Below are 16,135 nucleotides of genomic sequence, written 5' to 3'. Positions count from 1 at the left end.
GAAAGTATCCTCATGATACTTGAAATTAACTATTTTCTGTCTTGTAATGAGCATTCTGAACAACCATTAAGACTATTGGTTGCAGCTGCTTCTTTATAATACATCTTTCATTATGTTTTCAACCACTTTTATTTTAATGGATCACTTATGGTGTTTTGGTTCATCATTATACAAGCAAATGTTGCTTAAGTATAGATTACTTAGTTGCTTTGAGCAACAAGATCCTGGCAATTGTGAGCAACAGGGAGAGAGGCATTGGAGAAACACACCCCAATTCCCTGTACTGTATTTGCTTTTTCTAAAACCAGTTAAGCAGTGCCAGGATGCCTTGCTGTTGTCATGATTATGAAAGAGCTTCTCATTCCTATCTTTCCTGGACAAGCAGATGAAATGAGTAACAGGATGGCAAGAAAGCATCTCAGTAGTATGAATTGGTTTTAGAACAAAAGTAGACAAAAGGCTGTCATACTCAAAGGAGGAGTATCCATTCTCTTAAGTCCACACTGCAGGTAAATGGAATATTAATGGAATGTATATCCTATGAGAAAAATTGGGCTGGAAAAATGATACAAAGATATCCTCAGCCAAGTTTCATATTGGATTTAGTGACTGAGAACATCAGAAATTCCAGTGTTGATGAATTGGGGAAAGCTGTTGTTATAGATATCTATATATTCATATATATTTTATTCATTCCAAATTTCTTCTGAAAAATATATACAATTGCCTCACTTGCCAAATGAACAGCTTTATTATCATTGTAGAGAGTCTGAGAATCCCTCATGTTCCCCCAACAGTAGATAATCTTGTTATAATAGTATTATTATACTCCTATCCAGGCTCTTTTCTCAGTGCCTTTTAAAACCTGAAATGATGTTAAACGGTAAGTCTCTTATGCCACATTTCCTAACACCTAATTCCACACAACAGATGGAACCCAATATGTTTGGACCATGTAACACTACTGTTTTGAAGACACTTCAGTAACCTCTGGAATTAATTAGAACTGCAAAATATAAACAATGTAAATATTAAGAGCCAAGTCACTGAATTAAAATAATTAGTGTAAGAGGCACATGCATATAAACATGTAATCATGTTCATGTTTCCAGCCACTGAGGTTACTCCAATGACTGCAGCTTGGTTTACACTATATTTTTGATCCAACTACGTACAGTAATTATAGATTCTGTTCAACTGGTTGTCCTTGAAAGTATTTAGTGGCCTTTTCAAAAATCATTTATTGTGACTCATGACTAACACATAAAATGAAATAAGGTCAATTACAAATGATCAAATATAAATAGAACATGCAAGCTGCCCTATAATTACAAATAGTCCATAATTTACCTAAAGTGGATTACTGTATATACATTTAACTATCTGTGCCTTAATATTACAAGCCATAGCATAAAATTTGGCAACTTTGTGACATCAATATGGTTGATGGAAGGAGGAAGGAAACAGAAACTGCCACATTTTTTAAAGCAATAATAGTAATAAAAAAGAGAATATAACAATATATACACCACAGAATCCATCCTTTCAATCATTTCAGGGAGGGGCAGAGACATTCAACAGACTATTCATGCAAGTCTCCAGTTGCAGCAGAAGACATCAAAATGAGTCAAATTAAAGGTTCCCCTATGCAAAGAGACTGTAAGATTTGAATGATATTCAGAGCATTTTTTTTTTAGAAAAGTTCCCAAAACAATTGCATAAAATCAAGATTCTGGCAGTCTACATTTCAAACACCGATATTCTCTGAGAATAAGGAGGATGGGGGGCATATACACACCTCCAGGGTTTCCATCTAGCATTCCCTTCCACTGGAGACAATGTCCTCATGGCAGAACATCAGCTTGAGCTTGAACCTTATTGTGTGAAATCAGGTTTGAGCCTCTAGAAATTATACCCAGCACACTCAGCATTCAGAACACAATGTGGCACTAAAAAAATGACCGTAAGCAATTAGGATTGTATTAACTCTGAAGGTGAGAAGTCTTACATGTACACAACTGTGATGCATGTTATCAGCTGGGATACCACCATGTCTTAACTGCAAATGGAATATATGCACATCACTTTGTGCAGAAGGAACAAAGAATTGATGTAATGTGTCTTTGGCTGTTCTTCACTGTATTTGTTATCTGTGCCATTCAGGAAGCATTATTTTGAAAAATAACTTCAAAACTATTTATAAGCCTTTACCTGCTGAATATCACGACTGCTGATTTGACACTTATGTTTGATTTTGCTTCAAAGAGAACCCTCCTTAATCCAATTGTTGTAAAGGACAGAGTAACACTGTTGTTTATGTAAAGAGCCCATGGAAGGGGCAATTTGCCCATTTTGGAAGGTAAAACACAAGATCAGAAATAGTTTGGACCTATTTTAAAATTCAACAAGCAGGCCAAAATACAACTGTTTTATACCATTCTGAGATCAGACTGGTAGTGTCAGATGGAATCGAGAGCTGCACCTTACCTGTAAATTGTTTTCTTGCCATTTATAGAATATGAACTAACAAACTTCAGCCAAAGGTAGATGCTTTCAATTTCTCTAACAGTCTCTCTCTGAATATAGAAACAAATGCTGACTTAAAGTACACAAAGGCACTTAAGTGGGCCCCTCATTACTTAATTGTACATTTTTCAGAGAGATATTGTAGGATTAGGCACTGGTCTACTTAGGTACAGGCAACCAGACCTAAACCCTGACTTTTCTTTAGTCTACGTATTGTCACAGTTCCTCAAGTTTCACAGATTCCAGCACAAACATTTTTTTCAGGACACCAATGGGCTGATAATTAGAGGATTCAGATTTTGTTCATATAATTCTGTACAGGAATTGTATTTCCTTGACATCAGTCTTTTAGTATCTAGACAATTAATCAAGGCTTATGAAAAGGACAGCCAGCATTGGAAGCAACCTGTCAATGTATTTTAATCAATATGGGAAAATGTAATTCCTCCTATGACCACCCTTCCTGTGTTTTGTCTGGCTTCAGATAATCCACTAATCTCCTTATTTTGAGCCAAGAAGTTATATCTACCAGATGAAGATTTAAAAGAGAAATAGGCCAAGGCTTTGCTATATGCAGTTTCTGAAAGTGAATCTCCAATACATCAAACCACTGTATGTGAGAGTCTAGTTTAGCATTATCCTTCTGGAATCTTTTGTGATAATATACCACAGTGTAGCCATACCATTGAGCTTGCATGTCTGAACTGTATCCAAATTTTCTTTTGGGTATCCTTCTTCTTTACTAGCATCCTGCATCGACTCTTTTCAAGATTTAAAATAAAATTTTAAAAACCCTGATGATCATTTATTTTATACAATTTGAATTGAGCTATAAAAAATTCTTTAACTAGTCCTGATGATATTAGGACTTTGACTGAAGATAGCCATCTCTTAAAAGTTCTCAGAAAGCCGAAATAAATTTCTGATTCAATTGCATATAACTGATTCTGGTGAATCAATAGTTTTAATGGAAAAGCATTTACTGTGCCAAAATACTATATAGCTGTTCATTGTCTTTTTGCACAATCATGTTATTATGTGTCCTTCAACTATTGAGGATCAGCATCAAAGTTATTCACTATATGGTTATTAATTTTAATTAAGAGAAGTGATCACTTTCTATATGAGCCTCCATTGTAAGGTGGCCACAGTGGAAAAAAATGAATGTGAAACCAGTATATGACATTAAGACTGGATCTCCATCTGGATTAGTATCTCTGACTATACCACTGAAGATGAATAGGTCTAGTATGTTTACAAACTGGACTAGGGAAAATCCTGCTAAATTACTGTATATCTTCCTTCCTTCCTTCCTTCCTTCCTATCAAATTTATCACCGCCCATCTCCCAAAAGGGACTCTGGGCGGTTTACAATAAAACATAAATAAAAATATAAAACTGTAAAACACTATAATAGACAATAAAATAACTATGTTAAAAAAAGCGCGATGGCTGGAAGTTCTCTGTGATTTGCAAGCAGAGCAGGGTCCTTCTAAGGAACTAACCATCCGCAGGAATGGCTACTCTCTCTCCTGCCCCAGGCATAAATTACAGAACCAGGTCTTTAGTTGTTTCCTAAAGTCCCCGAGGGAGGGAGCCAATCTCACTTCCTATCTCTAGTCAGGCAAATAATAGATGCTTATTTCCCTTGCCTATTGGAGGAACTGAACCAAATCATGAGTACAAGACTCCATCATATGGACCAGTTCAAGTTACCTGTTACCACCACTGTGACATCTGGATCCTATATTAAATGTAGGAAATACTCTTCCAGCTTATGCCAGATGTTTTGAATCCAACTTTGAAGCCCCAGAGAAAACAAACCAATTGATAATCTCACATATTAATAGTGGCCAAACTTAACAGACCAAAGTTAACAGGTTAGATGGCTTTAGTTTGGCAATACTGCTCTTTTAAAATTCACCCAGATCTGAAGGTTGCATTTGCACGCATGTTTACCCGTTGTTAGTGAAGCCATGGTCTTCTCAAACATGTCTTATGGGTCTGCATGAGACTTCTCAAACATGTTTTAAGTTAACCATATAGGCTGCTCTCCCACAGCATGATAGGCTGAAGTGTAACTAGCTAGTATGTGGTTCAGTGTGCCGTGTGAATGCAGCCTATCCATATCCTTGACGGCCATCTCTTCGTATTTAAATTCGTGGATATAGATATTTTAATCGAAAAAATGCAAATAGGAGGAATGAACGCGGACTTTAGTACCCCTTTATTTCACTGCAAGAGAGGACCAAAACTGCCTATTCCGACAAGAGGCTTCGCCCTCAGAAACGCGAGCGAGAGGGTAAAACAGAAACCAGAACTGGAGCGGCTGCCGGAAAGCGTGGCGTCGCGCTGCCGGAAGTGACGCCAGCTTTGCGGCCGAGCATGCCCCTGGGAAAGTTAGTTGGGAAACCCTGTTCTTTCTTTCGCGGCCGCTTTTGCTGAAGGTGGGTGGTTGTCGCTCTCGCTCTTTAAAGTTTTATCGCGGGGTCTCGGTCCGGTCGCTCACCTTCTTTGTCGGTTTGTCTTTCTCTCTCCCTCAGGCGCCATGCCGGCTAAGGGGCCTCTCCAGAGCGTTCAGGTTTTCGGCAGGAAGGTGAGGCTCGCGTGGTTCTTGGAACGGGCCTAGCTCGTCTCCCCTTCCGCCATGGAAAGCCGAGAGATTGAGGGGGCAGCGGGATGCTATTGCTGCCCGAAAGCTGCCTTGGCCCGGCCGGGTTCCCGACGCTGAAAAGTATCCCTCGTTTCTCATTTTCTGTGCGCGCAGTGGCGCTCTTCCGCAGCCGCGTTTTCCCACTTCGAGCGGAGAGGATCTGGCCTAACCCTTGGCGTAGAACAACGGGCTCTCTTGGCGCTTTCTCTATTCCGAATGCAGCGCTTTAACTGTGACACGTGGGATGGAAGGACGGATAAGCAGATGGCTGTTCGGGCGGGGGGGGTGTTGAGTGGGGGCCGGCCCTATTTCATGGTGCCCCAGGGACAACTTGGGATCCTCCAGCTTGAACTACAATGCCCGCCATTTCCAAATCTCTGGAAAATACCGGGTTATCTTTGCTGAAGATCCATCCTGTCCAACTTCTGAATATGCAAGGCTGTTCCACTAGTTCATGTTCAAATTTATAACAAGTTCAGTGACTTCTCTGTAGCAAGTGCTTACCTCAAAGGTTTCTCATTTCATCTTGTAATCACTGGACTCCCTTTTTTGAGTTTCCCACTAGGTGATTGATGATTACACCTATAACTTAGGTTTCTTACTTCATGGCAACAAGTAAAAATGGGATGGATAAAAGCTTCAGTTGATTGGTTTCAATAGTGAGATATATATACAGTGATAACTAACAGTGTGTGTAGTGAAGTATTCTGGATGTTCTTGATGATATTGCTTATCTTTAATGCTACAATTTTGCTTAATATTTTTTTATTACCCCCATTTAGAAAACTGCTACTGCAGTTGCTCACTGCAAAAGAGGAAATGGACTTATTAAGGTGAATGGACGGCCTCTGGAAATGATAGAGCCTAGAACTCTACAATACAAAGTAAGTCATTTTAGGAACATAAAACATAATCATTACAGTGTATGTATAAACTAATGGTTGTTGTTTCCTTTAGTTTTTTTCTGTCATCTGTTTTAAAAACTTGTACTTCTGCGTAAAAGGATGGTGAATTTCAAGTGGGTTTTGAATTGGCCCTTGATAAATAGACTTAGCATTTTTGCAAAAACTATTTTTATCTGTGTTATTCAGAATCCCTAGTACTGTTTTCAGAGTTCCACTACTTTGCATACATTTTTTGGAGAACTAGGTAAAAAAGGTATATTGATGTTTGTCTTATACTGCTTCCGATCAGTAATACTCTTTTGTCCTGATGTACATTTGTGCTGGAGTACAGTAACAGAAAACTGTAAAACTGAAAGCAAATTAAAATGGTTCCATTTGTTTCTGTGTCATTGCATGAAAGTTAGTTGTAACTCTTGGAGGAGTTATTTAAGATTACTGTGTTGCAGTATAGTAAAGAAGCAACTGAAGTGGGTGAATTGTTAAGATGGTAAGCTACATTAGATGGCAAGATGTCAGTTTATAAGTTGAAAACAAAATATTTTCTATCTCCCTTGGTGATGTAAGAAAAGTAAATTCAAGGAATACCAATAATCTGATTTCTATAAATCTTATGTATGTATGTACTCAGACGTTTCTGCATGAATAAGGAAGCTTGTTTAGGACTATAACTAAATGATTTTTTTTCTCCAGCTGCTTGAACCAGTACTACTTTTGGGCAAAGAGCGCTTTGCAGGAGTTGACATAAGAGTCCGTGTGAAGGGTGGTGGTCATGTGGCACAGATATATGGTATGAACAGCTCATATTTTGCAAATGGGAAAAGATTATTAAATGTATCAACTATCCTACTGTAGTAACGTGTATACCTGTAAAATGCGTTATCAACCTGTGTTATAGGTCTATTAATCTGTTTATAGCCTTTTCTAACTTGTGTTCTCTGGATATATTTTACTGGCTGCCAGCTAGGTTGATGGATACTCTAGCTTATTTATAGGGCACCAGTTTAGGGAAGTCGGCTGTATTGTGTTTGGTGATTTGCTCTGTATCAGATTATTGCTCTTTATAATTGCATATACATATGCATATATACATATACTTATGTAAACCTGAAGTACTAAATTGCCCAAAGATCCCACAATTAATATCTCTGGCTTAACTTTTATTAGCCACTTACAGCTTTTTTTGTTTCAGTGTGGTATTTTATTTTATTTTACTTACTTCCTCTACAGCAATTCGGCAGTCTATATCCAAAGCACTGGTGGCTTATTACCAGAAATGTAAGTTTTCATTAGCTTTATTCTTGGCTGCTTTCCGTCTCATTGAAGACTAGTTGTATACAATATTAATTTATACGGTCAATGTTGTCTTAAGTGTAGTTCAAAGGCTTTGTTCCTTGGCGCTTCCTCGAAGTTATCATTCCTAAGCTATGCTATACTCTACTCTACTCTCTACTCTACTCTACTCTAGTTTCAAAGTCTAATACAGGTGTTCTTTTATTTTTTCTCAAGATGTTGATGAAGCATCCAAGAAGGAGATAAAGGATATCCTCATCCAGTATGATAGGACCCTTTTAGTAGCTGATCCTCGACGTTGTGAGTCCAAGAAGTTTGGTGGACCTGGTGCTCGTGCACGTTACCAGAAATCTTACCGTTAAAAGAAAACTTGTTTCTGTATTTGAAATAAAGAAGGATACAATTTAATAACTTGTGTTTCTGAGAAATATATTTCTATCTCTTTTTGTGACGTTTCAAGGGAATACTTAATACATTACATAAAATACAGAAGATATCATGTGATTAGAGTCAGTTTTAAAATTATATTCTATATTGTTAATGATTGGGCAATTAACATTTTATAGAGAGGGTAATGTCCCTATAATGGGTTAATGTTTCTACAGTTAGTTTATTTCAACTATTGTCTTTTAGTGCAACATGAAATATTACTAAATGAGTCACAGTCCCTTAAAAGGATACATTAAATTGGGTTAACCCTTAATAATTCTACCTCATTGTGTAAATAGGAAATAAGTCGTTAATTTCAGTTTCCTTGCCTGGTCTTCAGCTAGTTAGGCTTTTCTCAGAACTTGCAGGTCAGTTTGGAAGAAAGACCTCCATTCAGTGGATGCTGCAGATTGTAGTGCTAAACTCAATAGTAAATAATTTTTACCACAGTACAACAAAGCATATTGAGAACTGTGGAGGCAGTAGTAAAATAGTAATTTATCTTCTAATAAGTTAAAATTACTATGTTTATGTTTTGTATAATTTTTGAATTGCAGAAATACCCAATGTCTCCCTGTACTGTACTGCCAGATTATATACTGGTGGTAGTGCATCAGATAACTCACAAAAATGCAAATACATTTTGAAGGAATGTTCTAAATGTGATTTTCTTAATCATATTCCTCATAGTTCAGTTGATGATGTTCCAGAAGGCCTTAAAAACATGGCTGTGATCCCAGACCTTGGGTAGGGTGTTTGTGAAGCACTTGTAAGTGGTGATTTTGTTAGAGGGAGTGGGTTTTTCCCAGCACGGGGTTTCCTTGCTGCTAATTATTTTCTTTATTGTTTTTACTTGATGTAAACTGCCCAGTCATTCTGAAGTCAGCTGGCCTCCAAATCTCAGAAATAAATAGTTTCCCTAATATTTTCTGGCATAAAACATTTTTAAGCACTGGACACAATGGCTTTATATCCATACAGATTGGTTAGAAAGATAAAATACTGCTCTTTGCTCATCTTTTTGAACAGTTTCGCAGTGCTTTGCTGTCAAAAAAGAGGCAGCTAACTAGGCCCCAAACTTCTGCAATTATGGCAACTGCTGACTGGTAAAGAAATGGAAGAAACAACCTGGAAAATGAACTGGAAGAGTAAAATAGATTTGGTACTGCTTTCAACAAGTGTTAATCATATTTCCAGGTGAAGGAACTCAACGTTAATATGGAAGGCCTTGTAATGCTAAGATTTATTCTTACATACTAAGTGGATACACTACTGGATTTGTCTTTTCTTCCTCATTTCCCCCTTTGAATGTTTCCTTGTAGTCTCTTAATGAAATTTATGAAATGATTATGATCAAATGAATGATGTCCAAGTACTTGATGATTCCCCATTTAGAATTGATTTAAACTTTATTCTATTTGTATACTGTCAAATAATAAAGACCCATAGTGTTTTATAGCAATCCAGTAAAAACTTTCAACTAACTAAAATGTCCATAGTAAATACAATTAAAATAGTAAACAATAAATAATTGGGAAAAATAACACAATAAAAATATAAAACAAATGGAATACAGCAAATTTTTAAAAGCATCAACAGTTAACTTGTCACCAAATGTACAGAAGATTCCTGTCTTAAGCAGCTTCTGGATCTGTGACTCAATTCCAAGTAGAGTCTCTTCCATAAGGGAGCAGTGACAGAAAGCACCCAAATGTGATCCATAGTAATGGATTTGTTATAAAGAATACTTCCCACTTTTCAATCAAAGAGATCCACAAAATAGCTAACAACATGGAAGTAAATTGAGAAGTATCTCAAATTACCTCTTCTGTGGAGACGGAATGGAATGGAAATAGCCAAAATGCCATAATATTCTTCTAGATTACTTGTGAAGAATACCAGAATGGCAGAAAGAAAACACTTCCTTTTTAGGATGGGGATTACAGCTTGTTTGCATGCTTGCTAGTTACTTGCACTCTGAAAACATCAATAATTTTTCAAGTTTTTACTAAGTTTGAATTCTGAATATATATAAAGGAAGATAGTAGAGCTTGACTGCTAGCGGCTTCAAAGCTGACATGCAAAATGATCTCTCAAGTATTGTGGCTTGGCAGGTCTGTTCTCCCCAAGCATTATAAAGGATTGATTCAGTCCCATGGACGAGTAGCAGCACAGGGGCTCAGGTAACTAATACTGATGCAGGTTGCCATGCATTGCTAATGAGAAAACGCTGGCTAAAGCATCTGCAGCATTTTCAAAAGTCAAAAGCTGTATGCAGCTAGCTAGTTCCACTCACCCCCCTCTTTCCATTTCATTTTATCAAATTGGAAAGAGCCTGGGAAGGATAGTGACTTTTAAAATGCCATCCTAATTAAGAGCACCAATTTGGAATTTTTTTACCTTAAGCAGCTACACTGAAATGAACGTTGCGAGAAAAATCAATTTTATGATACTGTGGGACACTTTTTGGGTTCACATTCTGTTTTTAACCTTGGAAGGTAAGTGTTTGTTTGTTTTTAATTTAACATTGTGTCGAAACATTCATAAATATGTTTTTTCCCCTTTTGGAAAAAATAACATTTAGAAAAATGAAAAAAAAATGTACTTTATTTTTATTCTTTATTTGAATCTAATTGCAATTCTAACATCATTAAAAACAGGGTTCAAAGATATAATTTGGATTAAAAAGAAGACTGGCTATATTTACTAAGAACGAAGTCCTATTGTATTCAAAAGGTCTTACACCCAGGAAAATATGCAGCAGTTTGTATCGCACATATGCTACTCTTCTGCGTAACAATTTTTTTCTCATACTAGCTATAACCTTTGGGTTAACTGCAATGTGTTGAAATGTCAATGTCAATATTTAATTAGTAATAGCATTTTTCTGGATGATTCCGTCATTCTTGTTAGGTAGTTGAAAGGGTATTTAAGCAATTAAAAATTCACAAGTACAGCAAAACTGAAAATACAATAGGCGATTGGTTTTCAATAGATTCATGTTGTAATAAATGTCTATTGTATATTCCAAAACATACTACTAAAAAGTCATTTTTTCCAGCTACGGGTTCTTGTATTTTATGAATAAGACAGATAGGCAGATGACAGTGTATTTACATACGGTAATACAAAGGTATTATGTAAGCACAATCCATTTGCCATCTTCATGTTATTTTAATAGGAATTCAAAACAGATTCAAGTTTTTTTTTAAAGCAAATCTTTGTCCCGCTTAAAAATTAAAATAACATTTACTTTTGAGAAATATTTAATATGGAAGATGACTGGAAATTTTTGGAAACACAAATCTTTTCATTTTAAAAACTGAACTCCAATAAAAGGCTGCCTTTAGAGCTCAATCTATTAAGAAAAATTCTAGAAGAGCGTGAGAGAGAAAGAATGATTGATTTTCACTATTTTTATCTAATAGAGTCTTTCTGTGAATTACATCTTCTGAAAAGAACTGCAAGGTGAGTTTGAATTCCTGTTTGTTGATAAGAAAAACACATTCACTTGAGGAATACAACACAGTACTAATATTTTTGAAGTTTAAGATGTAAAAAAAAAACTCCAAAGCTCTTTTAAAGAACTTTTACAATAACGTCAGTGTTTTTCAAAGCATGAACTGTCAGAGTTTTGCCAAAAGGCATGTGTATACTGAACATGACAAATTTATAATTTCAGAAATCCCCGTAGGGCACACTTTACCTTTGAAAGGGTGTGATTTTGAGATACTACTTGGCAACTGAGAAATCCCAGATATGAAAAGACTAGCATGTTTTGAGACAATTTAGGTATTTTCTGATCAGCCATATTTAATATGTATCTTGGAAATCATGCACAGGATTCTTTTAGCTGTTGCCTTAGATCAGGGTTTCTTAAACTTTTTTCTCTCAGGACAGCATCCCAGTTTTAAAAATTATGGAGGACTGCAAAAGAGCTTTTGTTTCTATGAGTTGTATTTATCTATATTTACCATATTAAAAATTAAAATTGACACATTTGTTGCTGATACCACTTCTCACAATTGAGGGGATTTTAATATTGTATTATTTTTTAACATAAGCTGGCAAATAACTTTGATATTGCAGGCCCCTTTTGCAGAGGGGGTCTTGGGGGACCTCCAGGGGTCCTAGGACCACACTTTAAGAAACACTGCCTTAGATCCTACATGCCTAGTTTGGCATGATCCAGATGTGTAGGGGTTGTAACTCCCAAAATTCCTTGTTCACAGAGGAAATGCAATACTATGGTAATTGTATTGATAGTAAAGCGGGGGGGGGGAGGGAGGAAGGAAGGACTTTATTATAACCAAAAGCCAGACAGATAACGTACTGAACAACTCTAAGCAGTAATGTAAAAACAGTAAATAGTGAAAATAAGCTGTGAATTTTCATAACAAAATTCAAGAAAGCATTTACTGAAAATTACCTTAGATATTGGAAAATGCGATCATTTGGGCCTATCACCTATTCTGGTTCTACAGTAGTCCATAAAATAAATTTACACTTTTGTCAGCACTCTCATTACAATACCAACTACACAAAAGAAAAATTTGGAAGATTATGCTTAGATTACTGAATCCCACCTTGCTCTTAGACAATAAGAGCATCTTGATTTTAGATTTGAATCAGTTATTGGATCTTTTAGATTATTTCTTTGTTGTGCCACTCCCATTATTAACCTTATTATTAGCCTCATTATTACCCTGAAACCTATGCATCCTTAAAATTAGGGCTGACAGTTGTCCTAGCATTCATAACAGCTAGTAGCTCCTAGGCAACCTTGGCTTATGAAAAGTTAAGCAGGTTATTACTTTGATGGGAAATCACCAGGAAATCCAAACCAATTATTTTGGGTATTTGAAAACTACATTCTGGAGAGCAGCAGTGTTAAACCACTTCCATATTGTTGCTAAAAAAACTAATTGCAAGTGTTCACGAAGTCCCAAGTAACTGAACTTGACTCAAGGGAGTCTTTATCTTTACCTTACTGGTAGTTATAATAAGGATTGTTTGGAAATGAATTAAATATATCCCCCATTCTTTCCACCAAACATCTGATGGGATAAATTAGTTTCTGTTGCAAGTTACAAGTCTAGAAATCCAACTAGAAAGAGGAACTGGGTTGGCAGTAGTCAGTATATGCAAACTAGTGATATAATTTCAGAATGTAATATATGTTTATGGCCCTGAGTTTGATTGAGCTAATGAACTTTAACTTACATCATTGATTCTGTCATTCTGATCCTTTGCCTTCTTTCACTTCTAATGATATCATTTCTTTCTCTGATTTTGTTTTCAATTATAAAATTTACCCAACTCTTAGTGATTTTCCCCCATTAGGGATATCTCTAATTATAATTAATATTCTTGAGCAAAAGATTGGTATCTCTTGTACTTGTAAAAGAGGGGATGAAAAGGGAAACAAACATGAACATTAACTTTTTGTAAAAGCTTAGCCAGATAAAGGTGTCTTTGATGAAGTGAGAGAAATCAGAACGAAACACTTCTTTCGGGAGTCTGTGCATTCAGAACTTTTGATTATACAGGATTCTTTCTGTTTTCTTCTAGGAATGAATTTACTGCAGTTCCTCAAAAAAGAGATCTCTTAGCAGCTGAGGTAGGTTATACCTCAAAAGGAAGAAGAGAAAAGGCACACACCCATTTGCCTACAAGGAGTGCTTGCTATCCCTACAATGAAGTCTTTGTAAAACAGAATGGAAATGCTAATATCAAGGCAGGAATGAATGGAGTAGTTTTTCCATACTATACCTGTTTTCCTGCAATTCTCAAAATGCAGACCTACATTCATCCATCCATTCATTCTTTGTAAATAGCTTATTGAATTAATCACCCTAACACACTAAGTGATGCACACATAAAGTAGAAAAAAGGCGTCTTTCATCTTATCTCTTTTGTGAGAGCAGACAAAAAAGACCTGGAATTTTGTTAGTGGTTGGCAAAATACACAATTGGGAAACAGTAGATGAGCTCTCTTTCAGATGCTGCTGTTATTGTGACAGTTCTATCTAGTTCCACAATAGATTCCCAGGAACAGATGTTATACTTCTGTATAAAAGCTTCTCACTATTTCAGTGCCTCATTTAATTTGAGATAGGTGAAGACAGAGCAACCTTCTGATATAAATTTCAGGGTGGCTTAAATGTGTAAGTAGTTTAATCTTCAGCTGCTTTATCTTTTAGATGAGTGGGACAAGAAAAACTTCTGGGCCAGCCTTGATGGCAGGGCCAGCCCATATCATATGGTGTCCTTATTCCACATTCAGCCAAAATGTGTAATGTTCCTTCAACCCTGGTGGTTGATACTTGAATACTACTTCAACCTGGTGATGGGACTGTATCTTCCACCCAAGCATAGGTTAGCAAGCAAGCTTAGAACATGCAGGACAGGCTATGAAACACCCATATCTCTGTCTACTCACATCTTGCTGCTCTTCCCCAGGACCTGCTGCCTGCAATGAGGGCTTTATTTTGCTGGCAAGGCAGATTGTGTTGCAACAGAATCCTTACTCATCTAAGTGGAGATGCTGACTGGGTTCATATACTGCAATAAATTATAACATGGTTTACTTGTTTTGGGCATAGCATTTTGTACAAACTGGTTTATTCCAATAAGCAGTAGTTGTGGCTGAGAAAGATTTGTGAACTAAGTTAAAATGCAAGAAACCCCACTGATATTTCACTGACACTGCAAATTTCAGAAGTCCCACTATACACTTAGACTACATTTTTATCTGATTTGCTGGTTTGTTTTTGATTTGAATACTCATGAATGTTTTCCTTGTTTTTTCCCCTCTTCCTCTCATAGACAACTGCTATTTCATCATATGTTCATGATGCCTTTTCTCAGACTCAGAATTCATCAGGAGGTCAGTAACATATTATAACCCAGCTACCTATAATTAAAGACATTTGTATAATTTCCATGTTTTTTTCAACAGCTGTTACTGTGAATATTTGACAAGTCCTCTATTGTAATAGTCCAAAGAGGGCTGCAAAAATAGGTGGTTTTTTGATGTGGCAGGTCAAATCCAGTTTCCTCCTACTAACGTAAAGAATAACGTAGCTTCCTTCCATTCCACATACATACAGTAAATCATCTGGCATAGATTTTTTCTTCAACAGTGACAAAAAGAAAGAAAGAGTAACTCTATACCTGGGCCCCCAGGTCTATTTCTCAGTGAGTATTTATTTGTTTATGGGTTAAGAAATAAAAACCCAGTCACTGAACTGTGTTTCAAGGCAGTAAGTAAACAGACAGTATAATAAAAAGCACCCATATTCATCAATCCATAAATTGGGGGGAATTAAAACTGAACTCTTCACAGACTCTTCAACCAGCTCTGTTATTTTCTGTTTCCACCATCTCAGTCTGTCTGATGATAGAGCCAATTTTCTTTATTACATCTTTGCTGATTGTTCTGGATTGCTGGGTAAGCCATTTCACTCACAAATTTATGCGCAACTACATGATTGGCTTTAGTGTGTGGGATGATCTTTTTACCTTTGGATGAAAAATGCTTTCAGAGATTTCATTTCTGAGAGAACTTTTCCAGATGTTGAAAAAAGGAACTAGAAATGTGTTTCACCTTATTTGTGAGGAAGAATTAATTTAATTTATTTCCTGTGGATTTATGCAGAAATAAAAGTCGCAGGGGATCCAGTTTCTCACTTTTAAACAGTGAGGAGAAACTTGAGAAGCGTTTGTGGAAGAGAATAAGCTTAAAGCAGAAAGCTAGCTGTAGGATAATGTATATTTATTTTGGGCAATCTTTTTCAGCCTGTCATTCCTTGGATGTCCAGAACTGAAACAGGTGTGGGGGGCACCAGGGCCTGTTTATGAGGTTCCTCTAATTTGAGCCCTTATTGACACCTGCCTGTTTTTCTATGCAGGTTCTTGCCCTCAAGATTGTCTTAATGGAGCAGTTTGCACAAAGACAGGAGTTTGTGACTGCGAGACATTTCAGGCACAGGGAGAACACTGCCAAATCAGTAAGTTCCAGGAGAAAGTGTGATGCACTTTTACTGGAGGTATATTGCAAAAGGATTAGATCTCATATTTTAATAATTCAACATCTTGCATTGATGTAAATATTGCTAAGCCTAAATGTAACTTGTAATTGTGGTTCTTGTTGATCCTAGAGATTCTTTTAAACTGGTTAGTCTTCAGGTATTTGGGGTTGGCTAAATTGATGTCAGCCTTCATGGTAGGCCAAGTCAGGAATCAGACTCCCAAGGACCAGTAGAACTCTATTTTATTGTTGTAGGACATAATTATTACAGAACCTTGAAAGTCTGCCAGAGTTTCCTTC

The 16,135-nt window shown here is 36.6% G+C and overlaps 2 protein-coding genes across 2 annotated transcripts in view; both read left to right on the top strand.

The window, feature by feature from the left end:
- The first annotated feature begins 4,898 nt into the window (after positions 1 to 4,898).
- On the top strand, positions 4,899 to 7,806 carry RPS16 (ribosomal protein S16). The gene is made up of 6 exons (XM_063309001.1): positions 4,899 to 4,973; positions 5,070 to 5,122; positions 5,962 to 6,063; positions 6,775 to 6,871; positions 7,312 to 7,359; positions 7,591 to 7,806. The coding sequence occupies exons 2-6, from the start codon at positions 5,075 to 5,077 to the stop codon at positions 7,734 to 7,736; spliced, it is 441 nt and encodes a 146-aa protein (XP_063165071.1). The 5' UTR covers positions 4,899 to 4,973; positions 5,070 to 5,074; the 3' UTR covers positions 7,737 to 7,806.
- Positions 7,807 to 10,222: 2,416 nt separating this feature from the next.
- OTOGL (otogelin like) overlaps positions 10,223 to 16,135 on the top strand; it is a 104,527-nt gene continuing 98,614 nt past the window's right edge. Inside the window, exons 1-6 of the mRNA XM_063309336.1 lie at positions 10,223 to 10,301; positions 11,232 to 11,271; positions 13,375 to 13,423; positions 14,632 to 14,696; positions 15,097 to 15,141; positions 15,715 to 15,815. Of these exons, the coding sequence (XP_063165406.1) occupies positions 10,223 to 10,301; positions 11,232 to 11,271; positions 13,375 to 13,423; positions 14,632 to 14,696; positions 15,097 to 15,141; positions 15,715 to 15,815 (379 nt within the window). The remainder of the gene's footprint in view (positions 10,302 to 11,231; positions 11,272 to 13,374; positions 13,424 to 14,631; positions 14,697 to 15,096; positions 15,142 to 15,714; positions 15,816 to 16,135) is intronic.

This window comes from Candoia aspera, chromosome 7 (assembly GCF_035149785.1).
Source record: "Candoia aspera isolate rCanAsp1 chromosome 7, rCanAsp1.hap2, whole genome shotgun sequence".
NCBI lineage: Eukaryota > Metazoa > Chordata > Lepidosauria > Squamata > Boidae > Candoia > Candoia aspera.
This window is presented reverse-complemented; position numbering and strand designations above follow the sequence as displayed.

Coding starts and splice junctions, on each gene's coding strand:
- RPS16 (XM_063309001.1), top strand. CDS start 5,075: ATGCCGGCTAAGGGGCCTCTCCAGAGCGTTCAGGTTTTCGGCAGGAAG. Junction 6,872..7,311: donor TCATGTGGCACAGATATATG/GTATGAACAGCT, acceptor CTTCCTCTACAG/CAATTCGGCAGTCTATATCC. Junction 7,360..7,590: donor GGTGGCTTATTACCAGAAAT/GTAAGTTTTCAT, acceptor TTTTTTCTCAAG/ATGTTGATGAAGCATCCAAG.